Source organism: Agelaius phoeniceus, chromosome 8 (genome assembly GCF_051311805.1).
Source record: "Agelaius phoeniceus isolate bAgePho1 chromosome 8, bAgePho1.hap1, whole genome shotgun sequence".
NCBI lineage: Eukaryota > Metazoa > Chordata > Aves > Passeriformes > Icteridae > Agelaius > Agelaius phoeniceus.
Genome location: NC_135272.1, coordinates 16,442,062 through 16,461,332, shown reverse-complemented (window position 1 = coordinate 16,461,332; position 19,271 = coordinate 16,442,062). Strand labels below are relative to the sequence as shown.

Genomic DNA, 19,271 nt, shown 5'->3' with positions numbered 1-19,271 from the left:
AGCCAGTGTGCTACACTATTTTTCTTGCCCTGACAGAGCCAAAGCAGTTCCTAGCAAAGCTCTCTAGCTCAGGGTTTGTGTCTCACCTGTAAAATCTTTTACCATGTTCCTGGGGAATGTGAGATTTATCCTACAAGTGAATCAGCCAAGTGACTGTGCAGCATCCAGCATAAGGACCACCTTCTGCAAGCTCTGTGTCACCCCCTCATGGATATTCAGGAAACAAAGGACAATACAGAAGGCAAAAAAGCATCCCTGGCACACACATGGAGAGTTCCTGCAAGCAATCAGAACTTCTAAACTGTGTTAAGACAGGCTCCTTCAATCATTGAACTGGGATTTAATGAGGTTTAATTCTACAATATGTTCTTTAATTTGAAATTAATTAAAAGCCAAGAGCTCAGTTTACCTCCTTGTGACTGTAAGGAACTTTACTGCAAAAGTGGTTCACACTAGGCACATTAGGGCAGTTTCAGTGTAAAGCTCCATTTCTCTAATAATGAAGACATGCATGAAGGAAAATTTAAGGATTTATCTTTCCAAGTACATATACAAATCAAGAGATAACTTGGCATTCTTCTCTTTTAAAAAATACCAGCAAAAGGACATTGATATAATTCTAGAAAATAGTTAAACAAACCATAATCACACAAGGTTTTTACAGCCTAGGTGCTGCAGGAGCTAAAAACATAGGAATCTTTTTTCAAGGAATTGAAGTATATGATGGCCCTCAGATTTAAAACAAGAAACATTTAGTGCAATTTTTGATTTGGGAAACACTTTCAGTTATTTTTAAAAGTGTGACTAGTCTCTGTCTCCACAGCTTTACATTAGACAGCAGCACTCACTTAGTTTTTCTGTGTGAAAGAGTGGTTTTACAGTTCCCAAATTTTAAACAAAGGGAAATAAATTATTGCTCTCTGACATGCAATGAACACCAATAAACTAATCTGCACCCAAGGGTCTTTATACTGTTGATCTTCAAGGTATGCTAAATTAACAGTTTTATTTTAGTTCCTCTAAAACTAGCCAACAGATTTTGGGCCTACAATATCTTTTAGATCATCTTCCCATGTAGTCCCTAGAGCTTTCCCTCCACACATGACCCTTTCAGCTTTGTTAGTTTATCACCTAACACAACTCCTTGCTGAAAAGGGAGTTCAGCTGACAGCCAAGGGGAATCCCCCTGCTCTGTGTCTGCTTGCTGCCACTTTCTGAAGCAAGACTGCCAGCAAGCACTTGGCTGAGCTGATAATTGTGAATGATATATTTGATCTAGGCTAACAGCACAATTAAATCAGGGCTTTAACCAAGTGTGACTGTACATGTTGTTTAGACAGCTCTCTAAGTGATTTCAATTATGTTTTGTAATGAGAAATTAGGAATGAGCATTGATAAACTTGGAGCAATGAATCTGTTGCGTGACTGTCTCTTTCATGGCTTCAAGCAAAATAAAATGAAGCCTCTTTCTTCTGTTCTGAGAAAGTCATGGCACTTACCTGGGTACACACACAGTTTTAGAAGAATTAAATTATGTATTTTCCTACTGACATTTGTAAATTTTATCCATGTATGGGACAGCACAAGATTTTATACATTTAGAAGTAAATTATCAGTTCGCATAGTACTAAAAAGCAAAATAATTTTCATCTTGTCAACTATTAATTATCTTTTTTATTTGTTCTAAAAACAGTTAGCTAAAATCCAGCAAGAAATAGTAAAAATATCAAAATTGTAACATACAAAACATCATTATGAAAAAAAAATCCTGTACCAATTAAAATCCACAAGTAAAATTATCAAAGTATTTTCCAATTCTGAAAAGAGGTTGGAGGCATTCATGGAATAGTCCTTTAAATAAATGTAAGCATAAGAAATAGATATGAAAGCACTCGGTATTTTAAGCTCTAAGAGTAAACAGAATGTGTTTTCCACCAGGACCATTTCAATGATCAAATGCCAATCTCCAAACTCCTATAGGAGTATCAGATTAACATATGTGGAGCAATAAGGACACCTTGAGGACACTTAGAAAAATGCAAAAATTTCAATTCTGCATTGATACGGGAGGACTTACACATCCTTTGTAAGTCGGAATTCCTTGGAATTGCCACATGATGTAAATTATAAACTCTTAAAACTGTTTGGCAAACTCCCACAAGTCCCAAGAGTATTATTAATGCTCTCATTAGTCCTGAAATACTAGAATATATGCTTACCTATAGGTTCACTTACTTACTTCACTAGTAGTTTTGAGGATAGACCTGTTCTTGCAACTTAATAATCTTGTTCTGAGTTGCTTTTCTCCTTGTTACAGAAATAAAAAATTTTGCTTTGCACTCCTCAGCATAGTATTACACTGTACATGTTTTTAAAAGGAAAAGTAAAAAACAGTGAAGTTTTCTGAAGAAGTATTAAATGCAAATCTACACAAAAATTAAAATTCCACAGTTCTTTGTCACTCTCTACAAGTTTCAAGTATTCCTTTACATTTGTACCTTTTAAAAACCAAAAATAACTAAAATTTTTTAAAAAATGGGAAGAAGAAGAAATCTTATATCTCCCATTTTGCTTAAGATTTTTTTGCAGGCAAAAAAGCACTTTTTTTTTTAGTCTAGCTCTAAGTTAGAACTGCAGTTGTGGGGCCATTTGTAGAGCTTTCTGTTCCCTTAGTGCTATCTGCAGACTTAGAACCGTCACATATTTCCTCTGGTGGCTCAATTTCCTCTGGCCGTGGTGGGGCAAGATCAGCTGTGATCAAATCAGTTTCCTGATCTGATTTTCCTACTTCACTGCAAAATTCAACTTTATCTTCCTGCTGGCTGTTCTTCTTTATTTGTCCATTCTGTGCAGGGTAGGTACTGGCAATGGTGTCATACAGAAATTGGTATTGTTCCTTAAAAATAAAGAGAAGAAGTTAGTGTTAATGGAATGCTTTGAGTCCAATAATTAATCCTTTCTTTCTTTTTTCTCTTACATTTTAGAAATGTAGCATGCAGTTGGACAAGCAAGACTGCATATGAAGCACTTCCTCAGTTTTCCGCATAGAGAGTGTTGCTCCTATGGTTTATTCTGACTTCATGTGTACATAACATCTCTGAAACTGTCTGCATCAGATATTCCAAGCTGTCACTCAGTGCCCTTTTGGTTCATAAAGTACCAAAAATACGTTTTTTAGAGTACCTAAGTTGCAAACAACATGCATTATACTGACTTAGGAAGGCCATGTAATAACCTGCCCATATTGATGACACCCAGGTCTGGTTTGTGGTAACTGCACAGTGTGTGCCACGGTTCCTCTGGAGTGACTAAACAAAACAGTCAGTGGCTGCCAGCCTGCACATGGAGTTCATCTCCCAGCTGCAGAAAGGACACTGCATGTACATCATGAACCACCTGCAGGAACAGCAATTTATGCCATTTGTAATTTGATACTGTACACCCTTTGCAAAGGCAGTACAGAACTGCAGCTCTGCATCTCTCAGATTCCTTCATTCCTATCAGCAAGCACCGCTGCCCAAATGGGGGAGTGTGAATGTTCTGATTAGAATCAGTGCTCCCTATACAGAAATTATGCCCAAGGTTATGGGGATATTAGTGATCATGGTAAGTAATGTCCTTTTTTTTTCTATTAATTCATAAGATTTACTTACAAAGGTGGAGACCATTCCCAGCCTGGTGCGACGAAGTGATTTTACCACTTGGAAAACATCTACTACTTCTTCTGTTTCTGCACTTTCCAAAAGGGTCATTAAAGCACAGAATACACCAGTCTGCTGTGATCCATCACTAGAAGATGATGCAAAATACACATGAAAATCTACAAAGTAAAATCAGAAGTCTTCTGACTAAATGTTAGATATATTTTTAAAACTTTCTACTGAATTATATTTCCAAAGTATTTTTTACTGGACTGAAATTGCCACAATTAAGTATACGTGTAGGATTCACACAAAACATAGTTTATCCCTGAAGTACCACTTAAGGGAAGAGGGAAATTCAAAATTTGAGACTTACAGTCCCAACTATTGTTAGCAGGATTATCTTCTGGTTTAGATGGGATGCAAGGCTATTCCTGGAAATGGTCCTAGAAAAGTGCACTTATATCCTGGAGTGAGAGATGATCCTAAAAACTCTACTGGATATTCACTAGTATGTCCTGCAAGTGCACTCTGACTTAGCATTTCCCCACAAAATAGGTGCACCAGCCAAGAGGAGCTGCTCATAGCACCTGCTGTGTGCCCACACTTGCCCAAGAAAAGTGTGCTTTCTTTTCATCACTACAATCCAAAAGGCCAAGGTTGAGAAATTCAAGGAATCTTCTTGGGAGAGTTGAGTCTCCAGACACACAGAAAGGCTTGTGAGAAAAGGTAGGCATCCCAAAATGATAGTTGCTCTGTATACCCAGAACTTAGAGCTAGGTGAATGTGTGTGCTGAATTCAGACCCACCAGCAGTGGACAAGCAGTGGGACACTGCGGGCTCTCCTGTTGTCCTCAGTGACTGGTCTGGCTGGAAGTTTTTGTTTAATGTTGAGAATCATGCTGACTAAATCTTTGGGGGTTTCTGGAACATCACAGCCACTCCATTGATGGTACTGATACTGATACACCTTCTGAGTTTCTTTTGTCTGCAAAACAGCAGTGGAGATGTGGTTAATGTTCAGGATAAAAAACAGATTCACACAGTACCTCTATTGCTGTGGATTAACAAAGGAAGAAGTATATTCCTGAGGAACTGCAGGGTGATAGTTCTGCCACATGAATATGAGGTAGGTAGACATCCAAGCTTTGTTCAAAGTACAAAAGACAGCTGATCTCCTGAGACTCCCCTACCACCATCTCAGCAACTCGCTGAATAGAAAACTTGAGATAATTTATAGCATTTCTCATGATTGACTGTTGGTCTGGAAAAGAAAAATATTTCCATTTCTTAGAGCAGGAGCTCCTAGAACTGCAGAGGGAACTGTTTCTTCTCTTTCTTGAGGCTAAGTTTATAAATTTAGTTTTAAATTTAAAAACTCCTTGAAAACAGTGTTTTGGAATTTGCAAAGAAACTTTCACCTTCAGATGTGCAACATCAAATGCACGTATGGTATAGCTAGGACCAGAGTTGACATCTGCCATTTGAACTTCTAAGCCACCATAAGTTTTCTTTCCTTCTCCCCAGTACTGTGCACAGAGTTCCTAAAATGGATAAAAGTACAAGTCAGTGATTAGCACTTAAATCCTTTTTTACTTTGCCTTCCACATGCACTTAGAGACTGCACTGACTTTAAAGGAGTTCTATGGTATTTTAAACTGTAGCATCGTACACTTTTCCCTGAAAAATTCATTAGAAAGTAAATTAAGTAGGTAAATGATAGGGCAAAATATATTGGAAATGCAAATTCCTCACTCTATGGAAAACATTTGAGCAAGGGAACAAGAGAATACAGTGCAGTGTTTTGTTTGCACGGAGAGGATATTCAGTGTGTCAGTGTGCAGACAATGCCCCCACCTGATCTCCCTCCTTCAGCTCTGTCAGCATAACAATGACTTTGACTTTTCTATGGAACACCATTTGCCAGAAGTCAGAGATAGTTTCCTGCAGTGGTCCCTGTGTTGCAATCATGGCTTTTGGACCCCAGTAACCCTATAAAAGAAATAATTTTTTTCTTCAATTCATTTGAAATATGATTGTCAAACAATACAACTTGTCATTTAAGGAATACACTGTGAAATAAATTAATGCTGTCTGTTTATAAGGAAAACATGCCTTTCACAGTAGGAATCGGTCTTATAGGAATCCTACTACCCAAATGACACTTACCTCAGTCCTCCTAAGAATATCACGTCAGACTGACAACAAGATACATTGATGCTGCAGTGGCTGAGATCTCACCCTGTCATTTTTTGAAAAGCATATTTTTAAGGGGTAAAACATTCTGTTTTACACAGCCTTTTGATTTTACCACTAAGAAATTGTGTTTACACCATACAAAGTTGGTACACCAGTCAATTCACACAGAGCTTCCTAAAAATAAAGATACATTTACCCTGAATAGGTATCTTAACTGTGCAGCATTTCAAAGGATTCAGATAAATGGAACTTAGCTAGTAATTCCATTAAAATCAGTTACTTCATTTACGACCAATAATTGTTCTTCTTTGGATATATAATGATACCAAAAAATTGTTGGCTCCAATTTTCACTGCTAGGATTTGGTCTATGTGAATAACTATAGTCACATTTCATTAAAAGGGACAATATTAATCTGGTTCCACCTGCAGACAGATGTCTACTAATGGAAATATATGTTATCATGAGGCCAGCTGAAGGCTAATGGTTTTAAACATAGATGGATTTGCCAATCAGCCATCAGTTCCATCTCCCTTATTCAACTAAATTCTTTTCTATTGTGATGCCAACAAGAGAATAAGAGTTTGTGCTGAAAGCTTGTGAAATGCCTATAGTGGATGCTCTCAATACATACAGTTATGAAGGAAGCATTGATGTATTTGCTGGATTCCTCACAGTCGCTGTCCTCATCCGAGGACTCATCTGAATCATGCTCAGCCTCCTTATTGCAATCTTCTTCGTGCCTGATGGGCACTCGGTTAAAGTCATCTGTGTGAGACAAAGTGTCACCGTCACAGCACAGCACCTGGGTATGGCATTTCTGGGGGCCAGGGAATAGGGAAGGCCAGTCCTTTCACAATAAACTGCAGAACCAAGGCCACCTTGTTTGAAATAAACACTCACAATAATTCACATTGCTAAAAACTCATCTCTTCTTTTTTAATCACTATAAGAAGTTTAGAATTTCACAGTGTTCAGAAAACTAATCAAATACTACTCTATATGGTGATTTGCTCATTTTTTCAAAATTTTTCTAATAGGAGAAAATCGATAAAATAAGGCAATGGAAAATACTTACAAGGAATTATGTTGGCATTCCTATTTTTGCTTTTATTTTCATCCCGATTCCCAATGTTCTGTGTCCGCCATCCCTTATAGGAAGGCAATCGCTGAAGAAAGAGGATATTTGATATTATGCTTGATTAAAATGGTTCTTGAGATCATTGTCTCCCCTCAGGACTCTCACACCCAGTCTTCATCTCTCAGTGCCTCTCTCCTTACTTTCAGTTACATCTGAACTACCATTACTTTAAATGGTAGTTCAGATGTAACTCTGGTAACATCTGAACTACCATTTAAAAATGCCTGCTTCATAATGTACAATGGCACAGGAAATCATGAACACAGACACAAGTAATCATTCTGTGAGCTGCATCCTTCTTAAAAATATTAACACCAAAGCAGAAATAAAACTTCATTAGCATACAGCTTTTTTTTCATTGAAGTAAAGAAACTTTCTGTGCTGGAGAAATAAAATAGCACCTAAATGATCTATTACCTGTGGTATCTCTCTAGCTCATGACTATTGTGCAAGATCATTTTTAACATAAGTGGGAAGGAGGGGCAACTGGAATGCAAAGCTTATTTACCTGGAACTCTGCCTCCAGCAGAGAAGGGTCACTCGGCTGGTCTTTTCTTTTCAGATTGTTAAGGGAGGAATGCAGTTCTGAGAGACTAATCTCTGTTTCTCCATACTGATTGTATTCCACCAGTGCTTGATGAATAAGGATGTACTGTGACTGGTGTTTCCCATTTGAAGAGTTTACATATGAAGTTATTAAAGAGTAAAAAAAAAAAAATCATATCACTTTTTAAAATCATTATTAAAAGCTATTACTCCTGTGATAATATTGTAAGTGTTATTAAATTAAGCATTAACATTAAACAGATATCAAATTCAAGTGTTAAAACTTTAAAAGGCTGAAATAAGTTAAAACATGCAATGCATCAGTCCATAACCTTTGTTGTACTCAACTCATATGAAAATTGCACTTGGGCAGATGTATTTTAGAATTTTTAAAATCCAGTTTGACTCTGTAAGCTCAGTTTTGCATTTATGAATTGTATGCCAAAAAGCTATTCTCCTTGGTTTCCTCATCTAAAGTCTGAACTTAAAAAGTTGAAGTTCCTAAAATTGAAAAATTATGAAGTTTTTTTCCCTCTTAATATTTTTCAGAGCTGTATTTTCTATGGACAGCTTCAACTGAACTGAGCAATGCACTTGTGAGAAATACTGCTGAAGCCCCAGACCAGGAGAGTGATGACAGGAGTTTCAGGGGGATACCTCTACTTGGACCATGAGGCATCGCTGCCGACGCAGTTTGACGATGTATCCATAAACATCCACTCTGCCCTCTGTGTCCAGCCCCTCCAGCATGGCATCGATCCCGATGTACGTCCCCGTGCGCCCAACGCCGGCACTGCCGTGCACAGAGGGACTTGGTTACCCACAGGCAATGCCATTGATTGGCAAAATAAACAATCATGAGGTTGCATTTTTAGTATCTTTTAGTGAAAGCAAGGCCAACATGGACAAATATGGTGCTTATAGCCAGAGCAGCCCAACACTGATCTGGCTGTTTTTCAATTCAGGTTTTACCAACCTGAATTTCTTTCATATCCTTTAAAAACAGGCCTTGTGCATCTTTTGTTGCCTCATTTTCAAGTGTTTAAGTCACAAAATCTGGGATCAGACAAAGACTTTTGCCAGATCTCTGTTCTGAATAGCTTCATTTCAGTCATCTAACATTACCAAATTTTTGAAAGAATAATGTATATTTACCTGCAATGAACCACGATCGGACCACTAAAAAAGTTGCTGAGGGCATTAACTCTGCGTCGGAGTTTGAGAAGGAGATGTGGATCCTCAGGAACCCCATGGTCTGGCCAGCTTGTGAATTGGATATGAGTGACATCTCTTCCAGCTGTCCTTTCTCTTCCCTAGAAAAAGTGAAGTATGGTTTTTTACATATATCAATCTATATATACATTAGTATATGTATACAGAAGTATACATAAATCTAAGTGACTAGATTAAAGCCCAAAGCATGTGAGTCTTGAGTGGACTTTGGTATGTTGCTTCTAGACTAAAAGAGAGGACATACATTTTGATAACCATGATTATAAAACTAAATTAGAAAAACCCCTCAATGACATTCCTTTACTTGCCAAGATTTTATCTGCCTGTACAGGCATTTTTCCATTAATTAACCTCAAAATTCTTACTCATAGTTGAGTTATCCAGTTGTGGCTATTCATACAGTTGTTTGCCATTGTTTCAGTAATTATACATCAGTCTTCTACCAACTGCAGAAGTCTCCACTTTCTTGCCATGGACCACTCTTCAATTCCACAACCAATATCCATTTTACCTTTACTTTATTGATATGATGTCAGCTGAACAAAGAGCAGATAGTTCTAAAAATATCAGCCCTCAACTTGCTGCGCTCATTTCTAATGTCACATTCCTTAAGGGACAGAGCAATGTCTTTATAAATAGCTAATTTTTAACCTGATCTGCTCACTGACCACACAAAGTTACAGCTTTCTTTTAATCTTACCACTTCCAAGTAAATTTTAATGCAATATGAGACAGCAGAATAGGAATTTCCAGCTGTAATCATGAATCAAGATGGGTGCATTCTGTTGCTTTGCTGAAGATCTGCCAGCAGATTTACTCTTTGAGGCTGAATGCTTTTAGCTATGATTTAGGCTCCATTTATTATCATTGAAATTTTTTTGCAAAGGGCCTGAGCTGAGCATTTAGCCTTTGATGGCAAATTTTGTTCTCAATTACACATAGGGCAACTAATGTGACTTCAGATGTGTGAAAGAGAGCAATTAACCAGCCTTAATGACTTTACACATTTCTAAATGGTGATTTTAAAACACTTATATTTATAAACACACTTGAGATTACCAGAATTTGTGATTGTCCCACTGTACAATTATCAGAAGGGTAAATAATGGTTACCAATGAGTTGCACTGATTTTAGTTGCAGAGGGTTATGCTGAGATACACACAAAACAGCAAATTTTTTGTGTTCGAGAACAAACTAAATATATAAATACACTGCAGTGTATATATTAATTTTTTACCACTTAGCAGCATATTAATAGTACAATCCTAAATGTAGGTTCCAGAGGATTAAGGAAAAATACCTTTTGAAGTTGGTAGTTGAATATATCTAACTCATATTTCTTGCAAAAAATTACACCTACATCTAAGTTTTCCTTTAAGCTATATGATGCTTAGGAAAGACAGCAGAGCATCTTCCATTGAGAGCTGACTCTTCTCTCTTAAAATACAGACTCCAAATCAACTCCAGCTCCAGTCAGTCTCACACTTTTGACTCAACTTACATTTGTGATGTGCAGTTTCTGAATGACATAGTCTGGACATGTTTTACTTTCATAGATCTTCACAATGATGTCCCCATACGTTGCAGTCCCGTTCTCCATTGATGGCCAGTACTGGGCACATTTGTTCTGTGAAGAGATGAAGTTAAGTAAGTGATGTGGTGATGTGGCAGATAACTGAGAGCTAGAAAAAGGCCTAATTTAAAATACATGGCAATTCAGTATAGCTTTTCCAACTTTTCAATTCCAAATATCCAACAACTCAGGTCTCTGACCTAAAATTTACAGCCATAGAATTTAACTTCAGATGTATAGTGGAGAAAATAAAAATCCTGTACATTAGTTGAAACAATGAAGAGTGACTGCTACTGTCGCCCTGTGGCTGGAGAAATGTTTGCAGCTACTTCCATGCCTTTTTTTCAGTTTTCAATGAGGGCTGCTGCTCCTGCCTGCCTATAACATCAGCTTGGGTGTGCTGCAGATCTGCAGGCTGTCAACATCTTTAACTGCAGCTAAAACAGCAGTTCCCCTTTTCCCTGCTGTACCTGGAATAAGGAAAAAAGCAGGCCAGAAGCACCCAGTCTTCCACTTAAAAAAAGGCAAGAGAGGGAAAATATTCTTTCTAGGATCTTCTGAGGGCATTGCCAGGTTATCAGAATAGGCAGGAGAAAAATAGAAAACATACCTTTTCTGACAGACCTCAGACAGAGGAGCTACAGTTCTACCTTGAGCCCTTTTCTGGATTAATTAGCTGCAATTTGGAAGCTCACCCTCTGCTACATACTGCTGTGACTAAAGTGATATTTTCTGGTAAGACTGGTAATTCATAAGGCAACACTGTTTTGGCATGCTTTCCAAGACAGGTTCTGCCACAATGAGAGAACAGCACAGAATGAAAAAAAAAGTACTTAAGAAGAGTATGTAATTCAGCACAGCACAGCAATCCACTCTGTTTTCAGGAAAAAGAAGGAGGGCAAGACAAAAGGAGGGAAGGACAGGTATTTCTCACCCTCTTTCCTTCCTCACAGCGAGTCACCATGACAATAACGGTTGCCTTCTGTTCCCAGATCATTCTCCAGAAATCATCTGTGGTTTCATCCTTGGGGCCTAGAAGGAGATAATTTAAGGGACTTTTTCAGAGTGCAGTCCCAGAAAAACATCTGCATGTTTGGCCAGGCAATCTGAAGAGCTAACCAGAGATCATACAAATAATAGTCACACACTTGATTTCATTATGGCTTCTGCCATTAGGCTACAGCATTTAAAAACTTTCATCGGTATCTTTAGTGCATAGCCATGAATCTGAAAACTTCTGGTGTAAAATTATATAACATGAGAAATCTGTCTTTGAACTACAATTTATTAATTGTCACAAAATTCCCTAAGCAGAAACTCATTGACTAGTTTGTCATATTACATTTCAAAATGTCAGATCTTCATTTTTCCTTTTAGATTACTAGTAGGATTTTCCTACTCTAAAAAAATGGGTGAATAAATTATAGATTACCTTGCGCAGCAATATATTTTCTTGGTTCTTTGAAGCCCTGTGAAAAGTACATTGTTATTAACTTTTAGAAAGAAAGCATGAACAATCTAAAAGGTTTGCAACTTTAAAAATAAATTCAATATGCAACAATTCAATAATATCAAATACATTACAAAGGTGAAAACAACTCCAATGGAAATCCTCCAAGGTACTGATACTTCAAATGCACAGCCTACAGGATTTCTTCCATATTGTCTAAGACTTTTTTAAAGTAAAAGTCACTCACATCAATATAACTTGCATTGATATAGTCTGATCCTGGATCTCCTGGCATCTCTGAGAGCTCAACACGGTTATGGTCATCTGTTTAAATAATTTAAACCAAAACAATTGCATTATCTTAAGGCAGTGACAAATCAAACATATATAATCCATGTTAAAATTATTACAAATACTCACATGGAAGAATATCAATGTAACGGTTTTTGTTCTGATTATGGGTCTTTTTGGCCTCCTTTATAGAAAATTTACTGAAGACTCTAGGAATACTCTGTAAAATACAAAATTTATTTTATTAGTTAAGTCTAGATAAAAAATTGTCAAATGAATATGGAAATAATTTGGAATTACTGAATCTGGAAGGCAACATTATACTTCATAAGATATTACTTCATATATTTCTTATATCTAAAGTTTAAAAAATTCTTCTCCTTAATATAGTTGGTATATATCTCCACAATTACATATTATTTCTATCCCCATGGTTATGCAGTAAGACAATTTTTAAAATATGTATTAAAAAATACTTTAGGATGAGAGGTACTTATTCTGCATACTTTATACTTTTGCCGAAGAACACCTTCAGGAAAAAAAGAGTATTTTCATATTACAATGAGGAGAAATTGGTAGAAAAATTAACTGAGGACCATTTGACCTTCACGTAGACTATTTGACCTTTCTAGATTATTTCTTTCTTTCTTTCTAACTAGTACAAATACATGGACTTCAAACATGCTCCTGGAAGGAATGCTTCCAACTGTCTGGATAAAAACCTGTGGTATACTTTGAGTGAAGGACAAACCTGAAATTCTTCCAAGAAGAGCCTTCCTTCATCTGCAATCTTCCTCTTGTATGTGTCCAGCAATAGCTCTGAGGGTATTGGCTCTATGTTGAGAAGTTGCTTGTCATCATCTTTAACTGTGTAAATAAGTCAAATGTTTATTGTTACTGATGTTGAAAATGTACATCACACTTCAGTAAACGTAATTTTAAAACTGCCAGATAAATTAACAAAAGAACTAAACTCTTTCTTTTAACTTGGTGTATTTATTTTTATAAAACTGGTGTTGCCTGAGCCAGCTGTGAGCAAACAGGCTGTAGAGTAAGAGAACTTTCCCAGCTCTGCTGCCTGACTGGAGACACCTCCGGCGGCCACATGCAGGGACAGCACATCAATACTTTTGCACAAAGTGGTGACTGCCATATTCAGGGCACAGCAACTGCCTCAACAGCCACAACAGTTCCACAGCCTTGCCTTCTGCCTCAGTTCTGCTCAGTCACTGTCTGTGATTAAAATAGAACAACATGTATCGCCTAACTTTCCACATTTTCTCCAATTTGTGTTCTGAGTTGCAATAATCTGCAATATCATCTTGAATGAAAAAATAACAATTGAACAAATTTTAACACCTCTTACTAGACATATATTAATTTTTAATTTACATTGAAAAGTTGTGTCTAAGCAAATGGATTTGAATTTCAACAAAGTCCTACTTCCCATTTAATGTAGTTAGTTTCTGCAAATTTTAGTGTTCTAAATTATTTTTTTTTGTGAAGCTTTCTGGTATTGACTGATCCTGTCCTTCACAGGCTTTGAAATCTTGTGCAAAAAAGTGCACAAAATTTTCAGTCTTTGGGATTTGAAAGTCTTCAAAATTTTTCAGTAAAAAATAACTAGCTAGTGTTCAGTCTCTTGTTTTGGAAAAAGGTGCACAGAAAAGGGAAATTATGTTTAAACTAGATTTTATTCTGGACTTATTCTCACTGTTAAACATATCACAAACATTGTCTGGGATAACTAGCTGGGTTTTTAACTAACTAATAAATAAGAATTTTTCAAACACCGATGAACTTTCAGTTCACTCGAGTATAAATACTTCTTTTATGTATTTACTAAAGTACTTTTGTCCTCCATATAAGGTGTTATCATTTTGATATCTGTAATCTGTGTATGCAACCTAGAATGCAAATAACCCAAAGTCAGTAGCAAGATCTGAGACTAGTTTTATTTCCATTTGCTAAATGGAAATAAATATGAATTGCTAAATTTCTAAAGATACTCACCTGCAACAAGGTTCACGCCTTCCGAAGAATTGCTGTAAGAAGCAAAAGCACCTGTAAATGCTTTGACTAGTAAGATATATATAATAATAAGTTAATAAAATCAGCAAAACAAGAGTGCTGTCTGTGAAACAAGAGTTCTACACTTGGGATTATGCAGAGGTGCTTGGGATCCTTCTCCTCCTGCCCCAAGGCAGGGAAACAAGGTAGCCACATCAAAAACCTGTAGTGCCTGCATGATTTTGCCTATCTCATCTACAACAATCATGTGTTTAATCTCTTCACTGAAGTGACTGCTCACACCATCTTCTCTTCTCTTGCTAGTGACAGAAAACTAACTCATACATAAAATACAGCAAGTTGAAATGCTAAGTAGCCACAGGTATCAGGGAATGCAATGGCCATCCTTTTATTGCCATGCTCTGTACTACAGAGCTGCTGAGCCATCGAGAGGGCACTGCAATAACAACAACTCCCTGAGATATTGTTTAGGGTGAACAAGTTCTTAAAAGAGTTCCAAGAAAGCGTGGATTATTTTTATTATTTTTGATTTAAATCATGAGGGAAATGTTTTCCAGATATTTCTGAATTTTTTTCACAAAGCTAGGGACAAGTCATTTTGTTCTGTGACTCAAACAAGGGTAGAGCAGTGAGATTTATATCTATTTCACTCTATTTGTTTTGTTTGACAAACACCAAAAAATTAGTTTCTTTTAAAATTATTTAAAGGTAAAAGGGTATCTTTTCCCACGATTAATGAAGCATCAAATTTGTAACATTTTGTCACTACCCAATGTGAAATCTTGTGGAAAAACCAAAAGCCACACCCATGCCCCTTCCGTTTATGTATGAGAGGGAGACAAACATGAAACTTACCTAAGCTTTTTTTGGTGAAGATCATAGATTTTGTACAGAACCAGCAGTAAAGCAATTACAGTCACAATGATCAAGAACACCAAGAATATAATCAAGGCTCTAGAATTATCTACCAACAGAAAAAAAATACATTTATTATTTTAAAATTACTTTAAAAAAAAGAAACCTGTATACTCCCTAGAACCAGTGCTCATCAATTTTTGATTTGGCATCCTTTTTGAGAAAAAAACTAAACAGGTTTGAGTTTGCTATGCCAAAGTAGAGGAAGGAATTTTAAGTTTTCATTAAGAAAACTTTTCCTTAAATTCTCCATGTCCACCTGTCAAAATGCTACAACTCACTGGTTCAGCATTACTGTACTTGTCTCCTGCTCTGTGTGACCTGTACAGTGCAGCTCTCAGCTGTTCCTGATCTGGGAACTGGGAACCTCTGCCAAGTCACAGATGTTCAGCTCCTGAAATGCAGGATCCGAACACAGGAAAATAATCCAAAAGTGAATCATGTCAGTCAGAGAAATTGTTTTCTAGTTGCATTTGAATATTTCCTGAAGAAACCACAGCTGTGTAATAATTCTGAGTTATGATTAATGACTTGTGAACAGGATCGGCTACATTAATACTGAATGGGGATATTTTTCAAATGCAGATCAAATATTAACTATAAAACAGGAAGTTTGGATTTTTAATTAGGAGCAATTTAACTGAATTGACAATTTACATTATTTACATTATGCTAAAATCAAAAGGGAAAAATGCTGTACATATTTACTTACATCTGGTTTTTATACTCCCCACTACTTCTGGCCCATTGTTTCTTCCATTAAAGACGGAGATCTGCATGCAGTGGGTGACAATAATAGAGATGTTCAGATATGACAAGTAAAAATTTCTGCATACAATTCTTAAAAAACAAATTACAATAGATTTTTCAAATTCATCCATCTATTGACAACATCATTGACAGCAGTGTCTGCTATCAATCTCTGTATGGACATTTATGGTGCAGCTCAGGTTTCTACCCAAGTTACAGCAAGATCTGGATTCAAAAATATGGAGATGACAGGAAAAAGAATTTAGAAAAATAGGAAACACACTTAACAAAATAAAAATCAGATGCATCTCAAAGTAAAATCAATTTTATCTTTTATTAAGCCTCTTAAATCTGAAAAATAACTGTGCAATATATAAAAACCTCATTTGCTGCAATAGTAAATATACAAATAGTCCACTGAATTTGATGGTTTTAGTACAAATTTAAGTATGGGCAGGTAATTAATAGAAATTTAATTAAATAGGGTGCTTTCTTGCATCTTTAACTTTTGGGTACTCTAAATGGTATTAAAACACAACGTTCAACTGTGTTTGTTTTGTCATATATTTAATATTTATTTGATCTTTTATATTTCCTTAATGGAAATTCCTGTAAATCTAAAAGACAGCTTGCAGTCAAATATTTCACACTTTTTTTTTTCCTTGTGAGTTTTCTATAACTTGACCAAAGTCCTTTCATTACCAGCTAAGCCCATAAGGCTTTGTCCAGTTTTTGGGAAAGAATTAAGCAAAATACCTGCAAAGCAAAAGCCAGGATTTAGAAGTGCAGAAGCAAATTCCTTCTGTAAGGAAAACTGCTCACTGAAAGTGGTGGACAAAAACCCTTAAACAGCACAGTGGTCCTGTGCCACTGGGACAATGCAAGGATCTTTTGCTCCTACAGGACCACATCTTTATTTTTCAAATATAAAGCTCTCTGAGCAGAATCTGTTGGGAAAATCCTGACAAAATATTGACACGAAACTGAGATTACTCAAGTTCCCTGATACTGCATTTGTGCAGGTTAAGTCACAGGAGGAGGAAAAGACTGTGGGGAATAAGTGAAACTGCTTCCTACAAGGAATAAACTGGTTACTTTCTTGCCTAAACTTTACTGAGAGGAGCTATCAGGATATAAGCAATATTCCTACTGGCCTTATTAAGGCAATCACACAAGGCAACCTCAAAAGGGTGAAATGCAAGACAGAAGAGAAAATCTCAGGAAAGTGAAGGCGTAAACAGAGGAGGCTATATTTTGTATGGACACAAGGACTGGCTTGTAAGAGGCTGATGTAATGGCATGCAAAAGGATCTGAACTGCTTTATACTAATTAGGCCCTGAAGAACCAAAAATCTTCATCCATTAAATGGAATATGTTTTAAAAACTAAAATGTCAGTCATACTCAAGAAACTGTTTTAATCTTATGGAAACCCCAAACTTCACCTGAGCCAAGTACAAACAGTCTATTCTGCTTGAATTTTTCTTGCTGTTAGAATCTATGTGGAATAGCACACCAGGGATTGCTTGATAGGTTAGGCACATATGCACTTTAGTTCCCAGATAATAATTACTTTTTTACACCTGAGGCCTATAGATTAAAAATTGACTTCTCTGTCACCAAATTTACCTTTTTCTCCTAAAATCAAGCATAATATACTTAAACAGTGAAAATGCAGCAATATTTTATATATTTTAATACAATAAGCTAACTTACCTTAAATGTATACTTTGTCAGGTAAAAGAGATTTTCTCTTTTAAATTCACATTTTCTTTTCCTTTCAGGTTTCTCATCATTCTCCCAAATGAATATAAATTCTGCATATGGTCCAAACACACTTTCGTTTTTGCATGTAATATGGACAGCATTATCAGCTGTCAATGTTGTTTTAATGTGATTCACTTTGTCTGGTACTGTAGACAAAAAAAAGGGTTACTTGCTCTATTCTCATCATTTCAAACTCAACATTTCAAGCTGTATGTGCTCATGTCTGTTTCCTGTCTTCTCTCAATAACTTCATATATTTTCTTCCTTAAAAATTTCAGTCCCAATTTAATAACAAGATAAATAATCGACTTTGACTTAATCATGAGCTTATCTAAGCTGAAAAAGATGTGAAGTGGACTGAAATGCTCTACTGACAGACTGCAAAAATAGTATGATGGCAACTCTCTCTTACATCTGACATCACTTTCTCATTTGAGGAACATGGGGCAACAGACAAGACAGGAGAAAAAAAGAGCTCTCCATGTGAATATTTGTTTCAAAACTATTTTAAATTAAATTTCTCCCAGAAGCACTAGTGTATTCTAATATTTAGAACAGTGTCCTTACACTTAAGTCTGGTTTAAAGCCACAAGAATTTTTTAATGATACAGAATCTGTTAAATCTAATCTGTGGTTTCAAACTCTAGTTTCATCTGTTGCAACAAATGTTGCAGGTTTCAGACTGAGGGGCACAGCCAAGAGACCTTTCACTATGAGCTGGTAAAACCTTTTAGAAAGTAAATGAGGCAGCCTTTGTAAGGCAGCCTCATTTCAGTAGCCACATTTCAGTAGAACACCACCATGGAAATTTTCTACAAAATCATGTCAATTTGCAAAACAGCATATTGAGAAAAAATAAAACCAAAAAACTGCAGCTGATTTTTTCTTCATGTGAAGAGCTAAGACTTGTAAGGCTCTAAAAGCAGATCAAATATCCCAGGTGAGGAGTGGCAGGATATTTGACTTGTCTGAGTGTGAGGTTACATCATAGCTGATCATTTTTATCCACAGGGCAGATCTGTTAAGATTCCTATTCCACATGCTGCTGAGAGAGCTGTGACAAGGAGAAAGTGAACATTTCTGGAGGCAATGTCTTTGTTGAAGATGAAAAAATCTTTTATAAAATGTAGGGGTTTTCCTGTTTCCAAGGACTGGTGTTACACTGTTACATTCTTCAGCTCAAGAAGCCATAAAATTCTTCCACATCCTGCCTGACTTGTTATTAACTGTTGTGACAGTTGAGAAGGTCTAATCAATACCATTAATTCATGATGCAACTCATTATTTTCACAAAAAATAAGGGAAATGAGGTTGTTTGCACATCCATAAACTTATATTGAAGACTTCAATCTTCACCTGAGTTATTAAAATTAGTGGAATGCACAAAGTGGGGGCTTCAAAAGATAATATGCTCAAGCTAGATTTTTGTAGAGAAAAGAACCACAGTCATGCTCATATTAGGGCTGCCTAAAAATTAAAGCCATATTTAAATTTGTATTACAGTGAAGTCTCAGATCAACCTGTTTATATTTATCAGTAAATTAATTTATCAGCTTTTTTTATTATCTTTTTGTTTAATTCAATTTTTTTTTCTTTATATTGGGATATAATGCTTCCTAAAGACTTCACAAGAATTTCAAATAATGAAATCTTCTTTTTAAAATTATATATATATAAGAAAAATAATCATATGAAGTACATAATTAAAAATAGATCAACTAAGTAATTTTAAAA

General features: G+C 36.1%; 1 protein-coding gene across 6 annotated transcripts in view; it reads right to left on the bottom strand.

The window, feature by feature from the left end:
- Nucleotides 1-334: 334 nt before the first annotated feature.
- The window catches only part of PTPRC (protein tyrosine phosphatase receptor type C), a 75,818-nt gene continuing 56,881 nt past the window's right edge, over nt 335-19,271 (bottom strand). For all 6 annotated transcript variants that reach the window (XM_077182095.1, XM_077182096.1, XM_077182097.1 and 3 more), the window contains 20 exons: nt 17,487-17,683; nt 15,734-15,794; nt 14,962-15,070; nt 14,089-14,120; nt 12,827-12,942; nt 12,205-12,295; nt 12,032-12,108; nt 11,767-11,803; nt 11,269-11,366; nt 10,263-10,388; nt 8,683-8,840; nt 8,185-8,320; nt 7,490-7,639; nt 6,919-7,009; nt 6,475-6,608; nt 5,499-5,633; nt 5,063-5,185; nt 4,451-4,629; nt 3,654-3,789; nt 335-2,896 (listed from right to left, as the gene is read on the bottom strand). In XM_077182095.1, the coding sequence (XP_077038210.1) occupies nt 2,621-2,896; nt 3,654-3,789; nt 4,451-4,629; nt 5,063-5,185; nt 5,499-5,633; nt 6,475-6,608; nt 6,919-7,009; nt 7,490-7,639; nt 8,185-8,320; nt 8,683-8,840; nt 10,263-10,388; nt 11,269-11,366; nt 11,767-11,803; nt 12,032-12,108; nt 12,205-12,295; nt 12,827-12,942; nt 14,089-14,120; nt 14,962-15,070; nt 15,734-15,794; nt 17,487-17,683 (2,462 nt within the window). In that variant the 3' untranslated portion in view covers nt 335-2,620. The remainder of the gene's footprint in view (nt 2,897-3,653; nt 3,790-4,450; nt 4,630-5,062; nt 5,186-5,498; nt 5,634-6,474; nt 6,609-6,918; nt 7,010-7,489; nt 7,640-8,184; nt 8,321-8,682; nt 8,841-10,262; nt 10,389-11,268; nt 11,367-11,766; nt 11,804-12,031; nt 12,109-12,204; nt 12,296-12,826; nt 12,943-14,088; nt 14,121-14,961; nt 15,071-15,733; nt 15,795-17,486; nt 17,684-19,271) is intronic.